The following is an 18497-nucleotide window of genomic DNA, read 5'->3' on the forward strand; positions in this document are numbered from 1 at the left end:
CAGCAGAAGACTTTTCAATCACGAGTCCACTATCCAGATCATGGAGGTTGGATGCGTCGTGAAGGAGACTATGGAAGACTGCTTAGCCGAGCCATCATGCCGAAGCCCCAGCTCCAACCTTCAACTTTTCTTTCCCATGTGCAACACGCTCACCAGCGGTTGGGTCCAATACCATCCTAGGATCTTTGAAGTCGACCCAACCGAGCATTGGCTGCCGAGAACTAATTAGCAGGCAAGACAAAAAGACAGGGCTAAAGAAAGGGTTCAAACATACTTCGCTTATGGCGTATCCCAGGAGCTTCTGGATCCTGACGGGCAAGGAGCGGGCCACATCCCAAGGTACACAAAGATACTGGTTCTCCTCTTGACGCAGCCAACCTCTGGTCATGAAGCAACTGAACAGCAATCGTTCCTGGTCTGTTGTCGTGTTTGCGCTTCCTCCATGGTAACAACTCGAGAGCATGATGAATCCATCGCCGGGGTTGAGCTCTGCGTATTGAGCACAGGACTCGTCAGGAGGCTGACAGGTGTCCTCGAGATGGCTTCCGGGGATGAAACGCGTGGCGCCATTCGCCTTTGTTGTTTTGGTGCCTGCCACGAAGAAGCCGATGCCGAACTCCCGGGCGTTGGTCTGATCCGGGTATTTGTCGACTCTGGGGCGATCGCCGTAATGGATGTCGTCGTCGCGGTGCAGGGGCTGGTTGAAACTCCTCCCCGGTCGCACGGAGAAGGCGATGGTATTGTTGACCTGCGGGGGCGACACGTTGACGTTGTTTCGGTTCCCGTACCATGGGTAGGACTTGGTGGTTAGAAACGCGGCGCAGACCTCCTGGTACAGTTCGTTGCCGATGATGTCGAGAGCGAATGCTCTGGACTTGCCCACTAGCCCAAACGCTCGTCGAGTCGTGGGAGGGAAGAAGTTGTCGCCAGCATCCCATGGAGCATCTGCTTCCAGAGCTGGTCGAATGTCTTTCTCCATCTGCGCCAGGGGCTCCGGTGATACAATTCCTCGCACAATAACACCCCCAACTCTCTTAAGACCATCGATCAAATCCTGGGGATTGGCGTCCTTGGTGAACTCGGGGACTTCAAGTCGCTGGCGTGGAGGCCACTGCTTTTTGAAAGACTCCTGCAGCCGATTATACGAGATGGCCACATCGTCGTACTGCGCGCTGGGAGGGGGAATGCGGGCATTCAGCTGGCTCTCGTCCGGGGAGACACCATTGGGAGACATTGTGAAAGAAGTTCTTGTTTCGTCAGCCCCTCCAGTAGTACTCATGGATACACCGCTATGGGAGGTCATGGAGAAAGAGTTACCTTCTCCAACATGGTTTATATCGACCCAGTCAAGCCTTTGCAGGATTCCTAGTCTTCCAGTGGGTGATCCTCAGCGCAGCAGAAGCGATCACCCTCCCCTCCACCATTGTGGCATGGTCTTGGACGATCGCCCCTCTGCCGTGTGTGCGCAAGCTGCTTGTGTCCTTCGGCGTCGGCGCGGCGTTGGAATATCAGGAAGACAATCAAACACCGACGAGACGCCGAACGATCTGCTTCGGCCGGGGAACAGGTTGGCCCAATCATCGTCGATCTTGATAGCCTTGCCCCACCCCCTTTCTGCAGTAGTAAGATAGCACTGTACTGACAGGGGGCAGTCAACCCAACAGACACCCTCTCTGCATATCAACGACATGATAGATTGCGATGCGCTGGCATGTCGTGTATAAGTAGACCACTTCGTGCGGGACCAGGTCAAGGTCACTTCTTCATTTTTTCCACCGGCAACAGATCCAAACGACGGAAAAGAAGGGGAACACCAATCCGCAATCATGATCTTGGACAGAATCTTCAAGGGCAAGCTTCGGCTTAACCGCCCATTCAATCAGAACTTCATTATGGGATGGTAAGTAATGCTCTACCAAGATATGGGACAAGTACCCCGTTGGATCGAGTGAAGAGGGTTCTAATGTGGAGAAAAAGCATTCTGTTCTGCCTTCCTGGCATCTACCTCGCGCTGACCGGCCTGGGAGCCGGCGGCGGTCGACCCAGCTCACAGCACGTTGCTTCAGTGACCAACTCGTACGTCTGAGACCATTTGAGGTTCCACGTTGCCTCGTTCTCAGTCATGGAGCGCTGACGTTGAAGCCCAGAATTCTCTACGGCGTCTACACTCTCATGGGCTGGCTCGCTGGAGGTTTACTCAATTACCTGAAACCAAAATATACCATGTATGTTGCTATCCCTTCTAGAGATGGTGGTACTGGAGGGTGGAAGCTGGATATGGACTGACCGTCTGGCACAGCGCAATCGGAGCGGTGGGATACCCCCTCTACGTTGCGTCGCTATGGTACTATGACCGTGTTGGGAATGAAGCCTTCCCTCTTGCAGGTAAGTTTGGGGAATAGGATCGTTGCAGAGAAACTGGACAAACTGACACTCTCCTGCTTGAAAGCTGGTGCCATCTTGGGGTTCTGTGCCGCGTTGCTGTGGACTGCTTCCGGGTTCATTCAATTCGCGTATCCTACAGAAACAGACAAAGCAAAGGTAAGTCTGCCACTTGCAGTACGAGGATACGCCGGGGAACTTTTTTCCTGACAATAACACAGTATATCACCTGGCAGTGGGTTTTGACCTCGTCCGGCAGCACAGTTGGAGCACTCATTGCTTTCGGCGCCAACTATGGCCAGACCGCGGCGGTTGGAGTGTCGACTCCAGTATACGTGGTCTTCATCGTCATCATGTGCGCGTAAGTGGGATATCTACTGTTTCGGAAGTCATATCAAAGACGCTTTGCTGACTTGCCATGACAGAGCCATTGCCTTGGACCTGGTGCTCATTGTGGATCCGGAGGATGTAGTCCGAGATGACGGTCGACATATTGCCATCTTCAAGCACCCCAACTTCAAGGACGAGCTCAAGGGAATCTTGTCTGTGTTGATAGATCCCAAGATCGTTCTCCTGTTGCCGGCCATGTTTGTGGGCGAGATGTGCCTTGCCCTGACGAGCAGTATCAACGGTAAGCAGGTTTCCTGTTGTCTCTGTTTCTGCATGACAAATACAACGAGAAAGTGATAGGACTGACAAAGCTTTTCTTCTCTTGGAACAGGATACTATTTCAACTTGAGAACGAGATCGTTGAACAATCTTCTGTTCCAGTTCATCATGATCCCGGCCCCGATATTCTTGGCTTGGATCATGGACAATAAGAAGATCGCGTCCCGACGGTCCAAAGGTCTGCTGGGAGCCACCTTTGTCACGGTGGTTACCTTTGGCGCTACGGCTGGCTTGATGGGCTGGACGTATGCCAACGACATTGACCGCCACAACCCGGCTCCAGGGGTTGACTGGTCCGATTCCGCCTTTGCCGCCGGGTTCATTCTCTACCTTCTCTTCGGCATCGTCAATGCGTGCTTCCAAATCGCCGTTCAGTGGACGATGTCCGCCCTCACCAATGACCCTGCTCTCTGCGCTCGATATGCCGGAGCTTTCAAAGGCACGGTCAGTTTCGGCATGTGCATTTCCTTCACCATCGACTCCCAGGGTATGAACTTCAAGAAGCAGATCATCGTTCAGCTGGTCCTGTACGTGGCGGGGGTGATCAGTCTGTACACCGTCATTGCCTTGTACGTGAGACAGACCAACTATTTCCTCGAGGACTCGGTCATCGTGCCCCAGGAAGTAGAGCAGAAGTCTTTGGTGGATGGAACGGTTCCTCCGGAGCAGGTTCTTAGGGAACACGAAAAGGAAGAGATCGCCGAGGGGAAAGGTCCTCTGGGTCCCGTGCAAGAGGTTAGGTCGATGGATTGATTGAGAAATGAGCAGATGTCAACTTGATGGCCTTGGTGGGGACAATAGAATCTAGGTTAGTGGTGCTAGTACACGATACTCGAGCAGAGGTTACGAATTCGAGGATTTGAGGAAATATGATCGAGCAATTGCACTGTAGACAACTATGATCTATCCAGCATGTTCAGCAGTATATTTCATCAATGAACGGGGTTCCACTCCCATCCCCACGGATGACCATTCTGAGAATTCTCTAGACCCTCCCAGGCGATCTCGGCCGAGTTGAAACTGAACGGCCATTCATCCGTGGTGGTATTGCTTCTCGACATGGTCACATCCTCGTTGTATGGCACGGTCGGAGTCGCTGCCATCATCTCACTTCCGTTCCTGGCCCTTTCTTGATGCCTAGCCTCGATTTTCTCGACCAGCTGATCATAGAACATGATGCCCTGATTGCCCACGGAGCTGCGACCCCTCAATTTATGCAGTAAAGGCAGTCCCTTCAGGAGACAGTCTAAGCCGTGCTTTGACGTCTGCTGGTCCGAGCTATTCGCTCTTCGCGCCTGCTGGCCCAACGCCAGATCCAGCTCGTGGATGCCGAACGTCCACAGAGAGTACAGCAGACTTTGCCGATCGAGGTCGGCGCAGATGTCAATGATCCGCGCCGCGCATTGAGACACCAGATCATCGCACTGCGGCAGTAGAGTGGACAGACGCAATCGCACCGCCTGGTACACGATATGCAGAGTTCCCGACCACAACGAGAACCCACCACTCCCGGGAGGAGGGGCGCGGAGACTGGTGGGTAGGCTATCGTGGAAATGGGACAGTTCATCCAGAAGAAGTTTAGTTTTCTCGAGTCGGTCCACGGCGACGGAGACGGCAGAGCCGCCTCCTAGGGGAGAACTTTGAACTTGGTACCGACTGGGCCGGAGGAGGTCGAGCCATTGGCCGACGAACATGCAGAGCCTGACGAGGCTGAGGAAAAGTTGGACGTGTTCGTGCGAGGCGAGGAAGCCGGCCTCCTCAGGTTCGAAGTCAGATCCGGCGAGTTCTTCGACGTCGCAGTCTGCTAGGTTTCTGTGGGCAGATAACAAATGAGTAAGTTCAAATTAGATGGGCTACTGCCGCGTTTGAAAATGTAGATGCGAGATATTCAAAGTCTTCAGGGGCTTAGAGTAGAGATGAACGTCACACTGCTGGCTTGTCTGATTCTGGATTCGGATTTGACTTACATGGCACGAGGACGACCCCATCTGTACGCTCGATTAGCTTTTAAATCGCCTCCACTTGAACGGAAAGAAGTCAAGGGGGGTGGTACTTACTCAAATGAACAGAGAGTCTTTTTGGGTTGTGACTCTGTTAGCTTAAGGTTGAAGTCTTGCGATGATCTAACAGAGCAAGAGCCAAGAGGGAGTTAACTCACATCATGAACGAACAATGTCCACCATATCCGCCTCCACTGACGCCGCATGGCGAGACTGGCACTGGCTTTTCCCAAGGACCGGTGCATTCCTACGCCCTTTGTTGTTGAAAGTAAGCGACATGCTTGCAACGTTACTAGCCAGCATTGTAGAAACATACCTGTGCAATGCGCACCGCAGAACCAATGGACAGCCACATGTTCTGGATCGTATCGTCGCAACTATCTGAGCCGAACGTGCTGAACAAGAGATGCACCTGAACGAGAGTCTGACGATCCTGTTCGAATCGGTTCTCGATGAGGGCTTTGGCACGGACATAGAGCTTCTGGCTGACCTCTTCGGGCGGCTCGTCCAGGAGAGGTGATGCGAATGTTGTAGAGCCCGAGAGAAGGATGCCTTGTAAAAGGAGCAGAGAGATGCCCGTCGACTCCGTGTTCATGCTATAATAGCGTTTCATGAAATTGGATTTGTCGAGGATAGGCAAGATAGGATGTACGCGGTCGAAGAAGGCGGCCACGAAGGAGTCCGCGATCGATTGACTGGGTAGGATGAACGAGCCTTGCAGTTCCAGCACTGCTTGTTCAGAGGGGCTCAGGCTGCGAGGAAGACTGCCGTTGGAGCGCTTGACAAACGGCGCGTCGCGGTGATGGTACACGCCATCGTCGAATCCCTGACCGAACTCGTTGGCCAGCAGGCGGGCTATCGTGGCATAGTTGTCGTTGAAGGTCACTTGGTAGTCGTTGATGGCTCCGAGGGAGAAATCCTGGGAGAGGAAATCGACCAGAGTGGAATACTGTTTGGATACATCCCCTCCGCCTCCGACGACCATTCGTCTTGGTTGGTCACCGCTGCCGAGGCTGCTGGATATCTTGGGCGGTTCTCTTGCGGCAGTAGTCGTACTGATCCTTCGAGCGTCGTCATGACGCCGGCCTTCTTCAGTGGCGTGATTATTCGAGGTTTCAAGTCTCTGAGCGGACCTAGATGAAGCCGGTAAGCCTTGCACTGACGCTCGACCGTTTCCCCAAACTGAGACGGAGTTGGCTAGCAGAACGTAACATGTTACATACCAGGTCTCGGATTGCCCCGTCGGCGATGCTGTGTTATTGATGGTGTTTATTGGGCGTCTCCTTCTGGTCAATGGAAAGCACGAGAGACCAGCATCTTCGCATCGGCTGCATGGTGGTATTGATCGCTGCGGGAGATCGCATTTGACCTTGCGGGCGTGGCAGTTTGAACAAGCGTGCCCGCTTCTCCTGGAGGCTGAAGCCATGATGGATACTTTGATCATGGATCGATGTTTCTGCCGACGAAAGGTAAAGGATCGATTCTCCTATTCCGTTGTAATGAGATGCCTCCCTCGACTCATCTCCTACTTCTAATCGCCGTAGAGTCCTTTCGATGCCCGAGATGTCCCCTTATCCGAATCGAAGGGATCCTAATCGGGTAATCCGGTTATCTAGATTACTAACCAATCTATCTGATTGATAGAGGCTATCAGCCTTGTCAGGTTTGTTATCTTATTAGGACCCTAGTATATCTATTCGTTTTATTTATCAACTATCTCAGATAAGATATGGTAAGGGAGACTTTGGGAGTCGACCCCCGAGCCATCTTATAAAACAAGTGATATCGTAAATGATATAGGTGTCTAGGTAGGAGCCCCAGCGTCTATACGTCCCACGAGAGGATCTCAGAGTATTCCCCGAACAATACCTAGAATAAAATCACAAACAGGTAGGTCTACTGTCGCCTAGGGGGCCGCCCTGGATACAAAAAGGACTTTAATCCTAGGTACTATTTCTAGAGATTCTGAATCTATGATTGATATCTGTTATGATCGGGGCGCCTACCCGATCATAATATGAAGTTTTGCTATACCAGGTCTCAAACTCCAGAGTTGTAAGAGGCTGGACTTGAAGACTCGTTCGTGCATGCATTTCCAGGAGTTCTTCCCCTTCATGGCGAAAGACAAACTGGATGCCATCTCGGCCGTCGCTGGTCTGCAAGACCATGTTTTGGGTTATCTCAGTGGGGGACTCCATTTTGTGAAAAAGCTCCATTGGTCTGTTGGCAACGGTACCAATGATCAGCTGGGCGGTTTGATACTTGCGAAGGTCTGGAGGAAGCCTAGTCTAGTTTTTTGAGGTAAATACCAGCCGCCGCCACTCTTCACTGGGCCAATAGGTCTTTGGAAGCTGTGCCGAAGAAAGGGATTCGATGGCTGAGTTAGGCACCTTGACACAGATGATGACAGCCAACCCAGTCGGGTCGCGCCGTTTTGCATAGCAGGCATAATAGACCGCAAATTCCCTCTCAGTAGTGAAGCAGTAACCTGATTCTCTACCAAGAAAGTCGGTAGATGGTCGTGTAATCAGTCTATGGAGTTTTGCAAGGTTCCCGTCATCATCAAGAAGGCCCTCCACGCGACATTGGCTAATACCTTCAAAGAGAACTGCAAAACCTGGTGCATTCGTTGATGCAATGGCCCCATCAGACATGGCAGTCATTGGAGAAATGCCGGGCTTGCTTGTTTGTGAGGCAGAAATGGAGCTGGCACCTTGTGAAGTGTCGGTGCCACTCCGTGATTTTTCCTGCGTCCCTGGTCCACGAGAGCCGGATTCGGGCCGCGAGCGTTGGATAGCCAATTGTCGTTCCCAAGAAGCTGTGCGGATCTCTTCAAGTCCTTCATATCGTAGCTCCATAGTGTCGCGAACCCAGTACATGCACGTGTTGGATAATCGAATCTTCTTAAAGACAGGATCCATGATTGCTTGTTGAAGACTTTGAGCAATGCCGCAACGAGACATATATTCGAACCAAGACTGATCTTCTTCGTCATAAGTATCGATATCTTCTCGCGCGCGGCCTGTTGCAAAATCGATGAACGTCATAGCTAGTCGGCCGCAATCACCGTCGTCGTCTATCTCTCGCAAGATTGGTCCTGCAGGCCAGTTTGTCCATTCGTCCCAAATCTTCTTCGCTGCCTCATCATCGAAACCGAGGTATTGGAGTGTCGCTAGTGAGATTGAATTGTCAGGAATGGTGAAGAATTGGGCTGTCTGCTGGGCACTGGGCGGACTCGGGAGAGGCGAGAGTGGGAGGTAGGAGCCTCCTCACTGGACCTGTTAAGGCGTCTCTTATGGATTCTTCGTACTCCACCGATCGACGGAGTAAGCAGGCCAGAGCGGAGAAGGTCTTGCTCATCGTCGGGAGAGAAGAGAGCAGTATTCGCTGTAGACATTGTATCCGTATTTTCTCTATAATGTCTTGGTGGTTGACAGGATTCTCAGGAATTCGAAGGCGAGCGTACGTAGGTTAATATAGGAAAGGACCTGCTAAGTGGACGGAGAAAGTTGATACGAGGATTTGTTGAGAGTTTGTTGAGAATCTGTTAATTGATGGTACAACCATGGAACGTCTTTGGGTTTGACACACTCAAATACACGGCAAGGCCACCATACAGAATAAGTGGCACGCCAGATATTGGTAGGGACGCCCTTCACAACTTCAACAGGCGGTAGTATACTTACGTTGTAGAAGAACGCCTGTTGTATCAACCTTAGGACTACTTACCTACTAGGGGGCCACCCTATAAAGAAGTACTATTAGATCTTAATAGACGCGCCCTTCACACCTTCAATAGGCAGTAGTACACCTATGCTGCAGAAGAACGCCTGTTGTATTAGCCTTAGGACTGCTTACCTCCTAGGTAGGCACCTATATCATTTTGCGGTGCCACTGTTTTGTAAGGTGGATCGCCGGTTAACGTTAAATGACTAACTAAGGTACTTTATCTAATTAATAGAGACTATTAGCCTCGTTAGATCTGTTATCTTATCGGAACCCTAATATATCTATTAGGTTTATTTGAAGTCCATCCCTATCAGGGTATCAGGGTGACAGGGTGACTTGAACGTTCCGTCCCTTCTGCTCTTCGGCATCATGTATGTATGCCTCTCTGCTCAAGTTCGACTCAGCCTACAGGTGGCCTTCTCAGTCCGAAGATTGAGCTCGTCAGGTTGACCTTCCTTCTCTTTAATCATGCTCGATCAAACCCGACATCAGGAGGACGTTACAGTCTGTATAGTGGAGCGGTCAAAGAAGTATGTCCATTGGCATCATGTTGAGCGAAATTCAGACCTACTAGTTGACTTATCTCACACCTAGACGGCCGAGCATATGACTGCGTGACAGCGTCATGATTACAGTGCATCAACGTCAACCATGCCACCTGTATACCGCGTAAGTCTGTAAGATTCCCGTCACGGATGAGACCAGCCCGAAAACCACGGTCAGGATGAAGACGAGAATGGCAACGACAAAGGTTGCCCACTCGACGCGCTTGCGCCTGTCGTAATACCACTGCCGAAGCAACCTCTGTGTGGAGTCGTTGTACCGCTTCTGGATGTCTTCCAGCCTTTCACCGAAGACCGGATACGTGCTGAGGCTGATCCTGTCCATGCCCACGATCGGGGCCTCGATGTCCGCTCGATATCTCTTGACATACTTCCGTGTACGCTTGCCAGACTTGCGGCCAGCGGTGGGGAAAAGTAGTTGTAGGGTCTTCTGCACCTCGACCACGAAGTCCCGTGGGTATACGTTCCTAATGCATGTCAGTATTCGCAGCTCTCTAGGCAAACTCTAGGGTTGCGCTCACATATCCTCCGACAGTCTGTCGACTTCAAGAGCTCGGGCACAGCCAAAGACTCTGATCCTGTATCGGCAATGCGGATCAAACGTCAAATGCTCGCCCAAATTCCCCGTGGATTGAAAGTCAAAGCCGCCCTTCCGTATCAAGCTCTTTGCAGAGAAGTCCCCTGAAAGTGTCTCCAGCTTTGGAGTGCTCCGTGGCAACACTGATCTTGAAACTGCCTCACAGAGCTTGATGCCGCTCGATGTTTGCCCCGGTTGTGGCTGTTGTATAACAGGAGATAAGAGGTTTGGATCGATGAAAAGCCATAGGCGTAGGGCCAGTCTCAATGCTTTTCGTGAAGAATCTGGGGTCGGTTTCAATAAAAAGGGTGGTGGATGATCTCGAATGGCATCCTCGATTTGGTCAACCGGGTTGTCCCATCGCGCCCGCACAAAGTGGACAAATCTGATCACTTCTTCGGCTGTGTTGTCAATCCCGGAGAAGCTGATACTAATCCCATCAACAAGTCCTCGGTCCTGCAGCACTTTTTGATAGTGTTGGAAGTACGCTTCAGCCTCATCCCAGGTAAGGGAGGCGGTCTCCTTCGGCTCGGGCGGCAGAACACGCCAAATACCTGCGAGAAGCTTGCAGATGATGTCCTTCCTTTCCGGCTGATGGCTAAAACAATTCATCGTGATTTGGAGGTTGAAGTTCAAAGGCACATGCAGCAGCGCATGAGGATCAAAGACAGCTTTTTACACCTCGTGGCAAGTGTGACCGGTGAGGGTGTCCGGGGTTCATTTGGCGCTCGCGGCATTGCCACCACTGCACTCGAGCATGGCCAACGCACAGCCAGCAAATGAGCGTGTGTCGATGACTTGCGCAGCCTCATTCTGGTTGACCTAGCGCTGAGAGTGTGTCGAGCTGGTCAAGGGCGATGCAGCAACCTGCAGAAGCCATCCTGGCTAGTGTGATAGACTCGCTGCCTTTTGGGCAACGAAGTTGCAGCTGCGTCCACTTACCTCAACAGTCACCATTGCGCCCTGGTTTGGAAAGTCATTCACCTTCAATAGCTGCTGTGCATATCAGCCACCTTGAAATCAAGGCCGCAGTCCATGCACTAGAAAAGGTCGACAATGCCCGGCATTGCCATCCCAGCATCAACAACAATGGTCTTTCAATGCTGGAGCACACTACCGGAGGCAGAGCGACTGCTCTGCGTTGGTCAGACCCTTTTGAGGAAGAAATTTGATGGACGGCAAGCTTGGCCGCCTGCAGGCTGTCTACTGGAGCGTTGGGAACAGGAAATCGACTTCAAGGTTGGGAAAATCCTCGGGGATGAGGAAAACGAGTCTTTGGTGCGGGACTCGGACGGATTGGGCTATACCTGTTCCCATGTTCTGCTCATGCTCAGCAAGGCGGAGAGGCGCAAGGCCATACCCTTCATCGTCTGCTATCATGAGGACAAAAAGAAAGCCAAGGGGGCTGTCAAGGTTCTTAGCATGAGCAATGAGATGAGGAGGTTTGGATTCCAATACCTTGCTCTGAAAGGGCCACTCATTCTTGCCGGCGACGGTCCATCGCAAGGACCCCATCCAGGCTACCCCGCCTGGAACATTGACAGCGTCTGTGGAAAGCATGTGCTTGCTTGCAGACCTCCAATCGACAGCCAAACTCAGGGCATACGAGCAACACTGGGTGGGGTGCTCAAGTTCGGCCCGGAAAGCTACTACGGGCTAACATCAGCCCATGTCTTCTTCAACTTATTTGATCGAAGAAAACAAACCACAAGCAGCAAAGAGGACATAGGTATCGGTCACAGTCTGAGTGATGCAAGGCAATTCCAGTCGGCCGCTGGCGCCGGAAACAGGCCTCATCCAAGCAACATCACTCCCGAAGCGCCCGCCTCTCATGCCATGTTTTCTATTCACCAAGAAGACGAGGTCTATGATCTTGAAAATCGTCATCTAGTGCTGAAGGCCTCAGATCAGCATATCGGCAACGTCTTTCACCGCGACTCAACAGTCATTGATCCTACCAGGCTCTACAATCCTTCCCTGGACTGGACACTGTTTGAAATAACCAACCCTCGACTTTGGCGCTCAAATATCACGAGGCTCTCGGAGAGCACCAGTTTCATCCCACGCCCAGGTTACAACAAAAAGCAAGCTCCTGGCGGTAACCTCATCGTACTAAGTGGCCCTGGTGGGCCAGAGGCAGGTGTCGGACTAGGCATGAAATCTAACATCTGCCTGCCATGGTCGGGGAAATTTGTCCAAGCGTGGCTGTTGGATTGTGAGCTAGGTATGAATGCCAGATCCCCCAAAGCATGCAATCGTTCCCCCGGAGAACTGATAGAGTTTGATCACCAGGCGTGGGTTCGTGCGGCTCATGGGTCATCGAGCCGGACTCTGCAGTCATATGCGGTGTCATCGTCGCGGGCAGCCCTGAAACAGGTCTATCGTGGATGTTACCAGCTGATCCAATATTCAAAGACATCTTAGAGAAATGGGAGGGCTCCTACGAGGCGCCTCAAGATGTCTTCCAAATCTCCAGGGATATACGGATTGATCTCGAGATCGATGGCAATAAACGTCCTGGAGAAAGGAGGAGAGATGATGGCGTACAGGGGTCATTGCCGCAAATCATTTTGCCCCAACACAGGCCTTCGTCGTTGGCCCAGGCGGGAGCTCTTGCTCGTTCCGGGGTGAGCTCGTTACTTTCTACCATGTCGGAAGCCGGAAGAGTCCGCAACCCGTCCGTGGTCTCATCAGATCCCTCCAATTTTGCCAAATCGACTGGTGATACAGTCTCCGAGCTGGAGAGCAGCAGGACTTCCCAACCAACGCAGCAAGGCCAGCGTACTGTTCAGCAAAGAGCCTCGAAATCTGATCTCAAGGACGTCTTGGGCCTTCCGGATGTCGCGTTCGAATTCGTTTACAATTGTGGAGACGGCTTCGACGCCTGGTATGAGTTCATGGATACGCATCCAAACGTGCTCTCGGTCCCTGTGGAATCTTTTATCAAAGCTGCATCAGCTGCTCAGGCGGAAAATCTCGGCGGAGTCATGCGCAGCTGCGTGAGCAAAGCAGTATTGCTTGAGAATTACACATCGAGGGTTTTGGTAAGAGAGGTGCTGCGGGAATATTTCAAACCTCTGATCGACGGAGACCGTGAGGCTATGGAGAAGTTCTTCGCGCGCAGAGACGAACTTCGAAAACGTGTCAGAGAACAATCGGAATCTCAGCAATGATGACAGCAGTAGGAGGACTGGCGCCCGTTGATTTCAACACTGGTTGCGCGGTTTGGAGGGCGCCAAAGGCGGAAACGATGTCCTTGACGTGACGGCTTCGAGGAATGTTGAATCACTAAGTGACAACGTCTCGACTCGTGGTTGACGAAGGGAGTCTTACTCTGTCAAGCTACAGCTGCACATAGCAGTCGCCATTGAAGACATCTGACCTTCTTGATCCAACTTCCGCGGAGCCGAACTGGCCTCTATGAAGCATGTCTGCCCGTGATGTCGGTGGAAAACAATCAGGTCGTCGCATTGAGCGTGGCCAACAGAGAATGTCGATTGATCTGAGGAGCTTTCGTGCAGGGCACGGTTCAGGGAGTTTGATTTTGCCATGCCATCAACTGCTCGTCGATCTGTTCGACTGCTCTTTTGTCCGTCTCCCACTTTTTCCTAAGGCTTATCATCTTCTGATCGTAGGTCTCCAGGAACCGGACATCTTCTTCCGGCATGGGGTACTTCGCTTTCTTTCTCTTATCCTCTTCACTCTTGATCTGTTCATACTCGTGGCGCTTATCTTTTATAAGCATATCGCAGAATTCCATGTCATCGAATAATTCCCTCTTCCTTCTCCGGAGGTCGCTCACAGATGCCCCTTCTCTGAGAATGTTTTGAGCATCCGAAGGTTCCATGTCATATCGAGACATAGTAGACGCGCCGACAGGCTCAGATCTAGTGTCTGAATAAACTTTCCAGCCAGAAGCTGAAACTTCTTCAACGCGAGGTCCTGATCGCAGTGGGACGAGCTCATATTCAGAGTGTTGCTGCCTTGATGGAGCTGTAAAATAGTCGCTGTCGGCTTCGTCGGCGCTGAGTTCTAGAGCATACAGGTTCTGATAGCGTAATACAGCGAGTCCGTGTTGATGCTGGAGTTCCTGCTGACGGCGGTTCAGGGCTTCTCTTTCAGAGGTGACGTCTGGATCAGTCTCGTCTTCCCCTTGAAACTGCAGTTGGTGGAGCTCTACTCTCACTTCCTCCTCCTGCTGCTCTATCTCTTCAATCTCTTCCACGACTTGGAGGTACTCGTTTTTCCAATCACCCTCCATATGGGAGGTATCTATTGTTCCCGGAGCGGTCTCACTTCTCTCCCTCTGGAAGAGCGGTTGATCTGTCCTCTCGGCTAAATCGAGATCTTTCAGAGGGCCAGGGGCATCAATGTCAGAGATAGATATCGTCTGCCGATAGGAGTCGCAATGCCGAAAGAAGGTATTTATGCATACTCCGACGGCAGGGGGCATGATATTGCTTTCCGTGCGTCTGCCCATTTTCCAGTTCCGCATCTCAATGTCCAGATTCTGGAAGGCTGCTCTGACAGCGTCTAGGTGCTGGACATGGCGATCGATATCGGCTTGCCACAAAATGCTGGTATATGACTGTTCATCGCTTTGCTCCTCGGTTCTCCAGTCTCCAAGAGAGCCCTGGTCTTGCTCAGCGATTCTTGTGGGGTGGGAATCGATTCCTTGTTTGGCGGTACCTGATTGTATTGCTGGCGCAGAAGCGTTCGAGCATCCTGTAACCTTTGTTTGTGCAATCGAGGCGGCCAGAGCAGACATTGTTTCCTGTTCTTTCTCTGAGAGGCTTTCCGAATTGTTTGCCCGTTCCTGCTGTGTCGAGCTCGGAATGGAGACATTTGAGGCTGCGAACTCTGATCCTTTGAACAGAACAGCATGTCCTGGTACAACCGGCAGCTCTAGGTCTGGGTTGCCTTTGTTTTCGGGAGAATCATGACTCGGGAGGACCTCGTTCAGGATCACGTATTCTGAGACTCCGATGTCAGACATGTCACATACCTTAGGCAGAGAGGAACAGTTCGGTCATTTCGACTTACGTCTCTGGGATGCAACACTCTGGCTGGAGCTTCCAGCCCTGTCCAGGCGCCCATTCGTGTTGTGAAGGCTTCGCTGCATACACTCATGCGCCCTGGAGGACCAATCCAGGTTCCGGTGACTCTATTATGTGCATAGGTCATCGAAGAGTTGTCGTTTCTCAAGGTAAAGGAAAGAATGCAAGAGATTCAACTTGAAATCAGTCTCCTTGTCCGCGATAATGCTGACGGCGCCGCATTACCAAGTTTCGGTGGGATGCCAGCCTCAGTCGCTGCCTGACTTGGGGTTCTGGAACAAGGGTTCAAACCCCTGTCGCCGGCGGGAACGCTCGATGCCACTTACCAGAGACGGACCTCCGATGGTAATAGGTGTGATAGCGTACCGCGAGAGGCAGAGCGTTGGAAAGTGGTTGGACGCCTCGACGGCCGGCTGCAAGATTGTCAGCGAATAGTAATGCAACGCCTGAGAGAGCGCGTCCGTCACACTGTGATCAGATTGGTGTCTTGTTGCAAGATGAGCTGACATGCCGAGAACGAGAAGCGCCCTCCTTGCCTATCTCCCTAATTACCTGGTCTTTCGACACCTCAGGTGTGCCACGGGATTTAGTACCGTGCTTCCATACCTTTCGCCAGGCAGTCATGAAACGCATCCAATGAGCTTAAGGCAGCGGCCCTCGTAGTCTGCTCGAATCATGAGGCGTTTTTCATTGAGCTCAGGCTCTCCTGTCAGCCTGTTCATCGTTTAGCTCAAATTCGAGAGACTCGCCACTCCGCCGCATGCTTGAATGTCGAACTCTCGGATCTTCACCCTTCTCGTTCATACCGTATGAATTTGAGTGTTGCCACATTGTGATGTCGGGCTCGGAAGCATCTGCTCACCCTCAATGTGACTTGACGGGACGTAACGGCAATTTGTATAGCGGTGTGTATAGCTGAAGCAAGCTTTCGACACATTATAATGACCATTTTTAGGGGAAGAAACTCCTCGTCATGGCGCTCGAACGCACAATTGTACCCAGCCGAATATCAGAGCCTCGTAGTGAGCCTCGAACGGGGCCCGCTTTACGCAGGTCCACAACTCAAATTCATCTTGCTACGAGTGGACCGGCAGTAAGGTCACCTTATGCCTACCAACAATCAGTTCCGTCGAGAGAATATGGGCAACCTCTGGTATACCGCACAGAAACAGTTGAGCCACTCGCCAGGCGCAAAGGCACATTGGATGGAAGCCACCCGGCCGAGGAGAGTGCGCCTGTGCTTTCTCGCGCATGGAGGGGAGATGAGCCATACACTCGCCATGGAGCCACCAGGGTTGGAGAAGACGTTGTGAAGGACGATGGACCTGAGGATCCCTCCGCTGTCTACCACATCAGTATTGCTTTACCCCCCAGCGACCCGTGGATGGAAGACATGCCAGCAAACGTGGCTTCACGACCAACCGACATGTCGAGCTGGAAGGATCCAGTGGGCGGGCTCACCCAACATGACCAAAGTTTCTGGGAACAGGGCTCGACCCTGGCCCCCAGAGGTTCTCGTTATTATTGTCCCTCGAAGGATTGCGGAAGACTCTTTGCTCGTCAAGGAGATTTTAGGAATCACTTATGCCGTTTTCACGCTGAATTAGACACAGAGCTCCTATTGCGCAACCCACAGGCCTACCTTCGACCAGGAAGCAGCGACCCAGCGCATTTATCCACGTACAATCGCCAAGTCAGTCAGTAAGTAAATCGCTCCTTCTACCATCTACCATCTACCTTCTATATGGTTGACTGATAGATATCTAGTCGTTCAAGTTATGGCTCATCTTATATTCCCGGAGTGATTGGAGAGGACAATGGACAGGGATCAGAGCTTCAAGGACCTGTCCTGTCATTCCTCAGACGCTTCAGTCAACCTGCGCAACAAGCCGATCCGATCACCAACGACCAGGACGACCAGTCTGACATAACACCCCGTAGAGGGAGTTCTCGAAATCAAACCACGCTTAAAGGCCTTACTCTCCGATTTGCAAAGATACCCTACCTCGATTTTGTGGAGGTTGACAACTTCATTCGCAGAAACCCGGGAATCCTGGAAACGGAACATCAAGCTTTGCTAGAAGAGGCGAAGAGGGCATTCATGAGCTCGGAAAAGTCATTCGCACGAACATGTGTGCAACAAGCTGTGGTGCTTCAATTGTTGAAAGATCGCCCTCCTACTGTTCAGCGCACGATTCTCGACGACTTGGTCACAGAAGATGCCCAGTTTATGAAGCAGTTCTTCAAGCATCGCGATTCGACCTGGCAACAAGTGGCAGGAGCGGCATCTAATGTCTCTCCAAGCTCGCGACCAACAGTTGCCGAAGGATCACCAAGACTTTTTACAGAGCTTGCTTTTTCTCGGGACAATCCAAACCATAATATGCCATATATTCCCTTTGCCATCGCTGGAAATGCCAATACCACCTCGGGCATCACAAACACGAGAAAGGACGCATTGGAGCGTTATATCGTGAGACCATCGTCGTTCTTTAAAGCGGGGCGGGTCTTCGCAGTGTTGTGGTACGAACCAGGCATGCATATGAGAGGAATGTCGATGACTACAAGATCAACCGGTGACTCGACGGACTCATTTGGACAAGCGATCTACACTACTGTTCGGAGAATGGTGGTTGTCAGGGAAGATCATGGGTTTTGTGTTTGCATTCAGATCAGCACTTATGGTGGGAGAGGCCTTGCAAAGTTCAGGAGATCGCACCGGGAAGTTGAAGCACACTCACGAATTCGGATGTCTGGTACTGAAGCGAAGTGGTTGGGAGAAGAGCCAATCTCCTCCAAACAAGACATTGAGGTTCACCCTGCCAGCGGGCAACGATTAGACCCGTCGTCTCGTCTTTGCTACAGCCGCCCGCATACAGTGGAACATACTGTCAAAGCTATGGAAATTGGGAGGGTTGCAGCACCTTCACTTCCGTACCTTATGGCGTACTTTCAAGATGCCAATAGAGTGGAACCGGGAACATCTCTCAATTAACCCCAGGTTTGAAATGTATTGAACTATCAGAGAGAACAAGGATCTCCGACACACGCCTACAGCAGCTCGAAAGAAGAGGGAACAAAGTGTCTCTTGTGCCGCTTTCCTATCAAGAAGCTTCAGCCATGGGTAACAAGGCAGACTGACGTTTTCTGCAGGAGTACTCACGGAGACAGATCGAGACCATGCATTGGAAACCATGTGGACGGATATGAAGTCTACCATCGTGAAGAGCTCTTTGAAGCACTGGAATTGACAATATAGTTCTTCTGTGAAGGCAGCGCAAGCGTGAACATGAATTTGTGTATGGTATTCTCTATCCTTCTACCAGGAAGGAGAAGGCAATCTATCTACCTAAGTCAATTCATCGTGGCAGTTACTACCGTGACCTCAAGCAAGGCAAGGAAGGTACGATACCAGGAAAGCACGGGAAAGTGGTACGCTGGTAACATCTTCTCACTGACATGCTTACACCGCTCGTTGTGTACCGAACAATATCCAGTAGCCCCCTGAGTACTCAATCAA

At 51.6% G+C, this 18497-nt stretch overlaps 8 protein-coding genes across 8 annotated transcripts; 3 read left to right on the top strand and 5 right to left on the bottom strand.

The window, feature by feature from the left end:
• Positions 1-94: 94 nt before the first annotated feature.
• On the bottom strand, positions 95-1234 carry A1O1_05072 (uncharacterized protein; the record flags this gene model as incomplete). Its single annotated transcript, XM_007725960.1, has 2 exons — positions 95-211; positions 275-1234. 2 exons carry the CDS (start codon positions 1232-1234, stop codon positions 95-97), a joined length of 1077 nt encoding a protein of 358 aa, XP_007724150.1.
• A 729-nt stretch (positions 1235-1963) lies between these two features.
• On the top strand, positions 1964-3804 carry A1O1_05073 (uncharacterized protein; the record flags this gene model as incomplete). Its single annotated transcript, XM_007725961.1, has 7 exons — positions 1964-2076; positions 2148-2225; positions 2300-2385; positions 2450-2541; positions 2604-2743; positions 2808-3013; positions 3104-3804. 7 exons carry the CDS (start codon positions 1964-1966, stop codon positions 3802-3804), a joined length of 1416 nt encoding a protein of 471 aa, XP_007724151.1.
• A 1396-nt stretch (positions 3805-5200) lies between these two features.
• A1O1_05074 (uncharacterized protein) lies at positions 5201-6036 on the bottom strand (the record flags this gene model as incomplete). The annotated part of the gene is made up of 2 exons (XM_007725962.1): positions 5201-5305; positions 5368-6036. The coding sequence occupies 2 exons, from the start codon at positions 6034-6036 to the stop codon at positions 5201-5203; spliced, it is 774 nt and encodes a 257-aa protein (XP_007724152.1).
• A 1303-nt stretch (positions 6037-7339) lies between these two features.
• A1O1_05075 (uncharacterized protein) lies at positions 7340-8448 on the bottom strand (the record flags this gene model as incomplete). Its single annotated transcript, XM_007725963.1, has 2 exons — positions 7340-8223; positions 8325-8448. 2 exons carry the CDS (start codon positions 8446-8448, stop codon positions 7340-7342), a joined length of 1008 nt encoding a protein of 335 aa, XP_007724153.1.
• Positions 8449-9425: 977 nt separating this feature from the next.
• A1O1_05076 (uncharacterized protein) lies at positions 9426-10532 on the bottom strand (the record flags this gene model as incomplete). The annotated part of the gene is made up of 2 exons (XM_007725964.1): positions 9426-9810; positions 9865-10532. 2 exons carry the CDS (start codon positions 10530-10532, stop codon positions 9426-9428), a joined length of 1053 nt encoding a protein of 350 aa, XP_007724154.1.
• A 444-nt stretch (positions 10533-10976) lies between these two features.
• Positions 10977-13093, top strand: A1O1_05077 (uncharacterized protein; the record flags this gene model as incomplete). Its single annotated transcript, XM_007725965.1, has 2 exons — positions 10977-12144; positions 12213-13093. 2 exons carry the CDS (start codon positions 10977-10979, stop codon positions 13091-13093), a joined length of 2049 nt encoding a protein of 682 aa, XP_007724155.1.
• A 356-nt stretch (positions 13094-13449) lies between these two features.
• Positions 13450-14916, bottom strand: A1O1_05078 (uncharacterized protein; the record flags this gene model as incomplete). The annotated part of the gene is made up of 1 exon (XM_007725966.1): positions 13450-14916. The coding sequence occupies one exon, from the start codon at positions 14914-14916 to the stop codon at positions 13450-13452; it is 1467 nt and encodes a 488-aa protein (XP_007724156.1).
• Positions 14917-15950: 1034 nt separating this feature from the next.
• A1O1_05079 (uncharacterized protein) lies at positions 15951-17972 on the top strand (the record flags this gene model as incomplete). The annotated part of the gene is made up of 2 exons (XM_007725967.1): positions 15951-16678; positions 16745-17972. The coding sequence occupies 2 exons, from the start codon at positions 15951-15953 to the stop codon at positions 17970-17972; spliced, it is 1956 nt and encodes a 651-aa protein (XP_007724157.1).
• Between the last annotated feature and the right edge of the window lie 525 nt (positions 17973-18497).

This window comes from Capronia coronata (genome assembly GCF_000585585.1).
Source record: "Capronia coronata CBS 617.96 chromosome Unknown acBCG-supercont1.4, whole genome shotgun sequence".
Lineage (NCBI taxonomy): Eukaryota > Fungi > Ascomycota > Eurotiomycetes > Chaetothyriales > Herpotrichiellaceae > Capronia > Capronia coronata.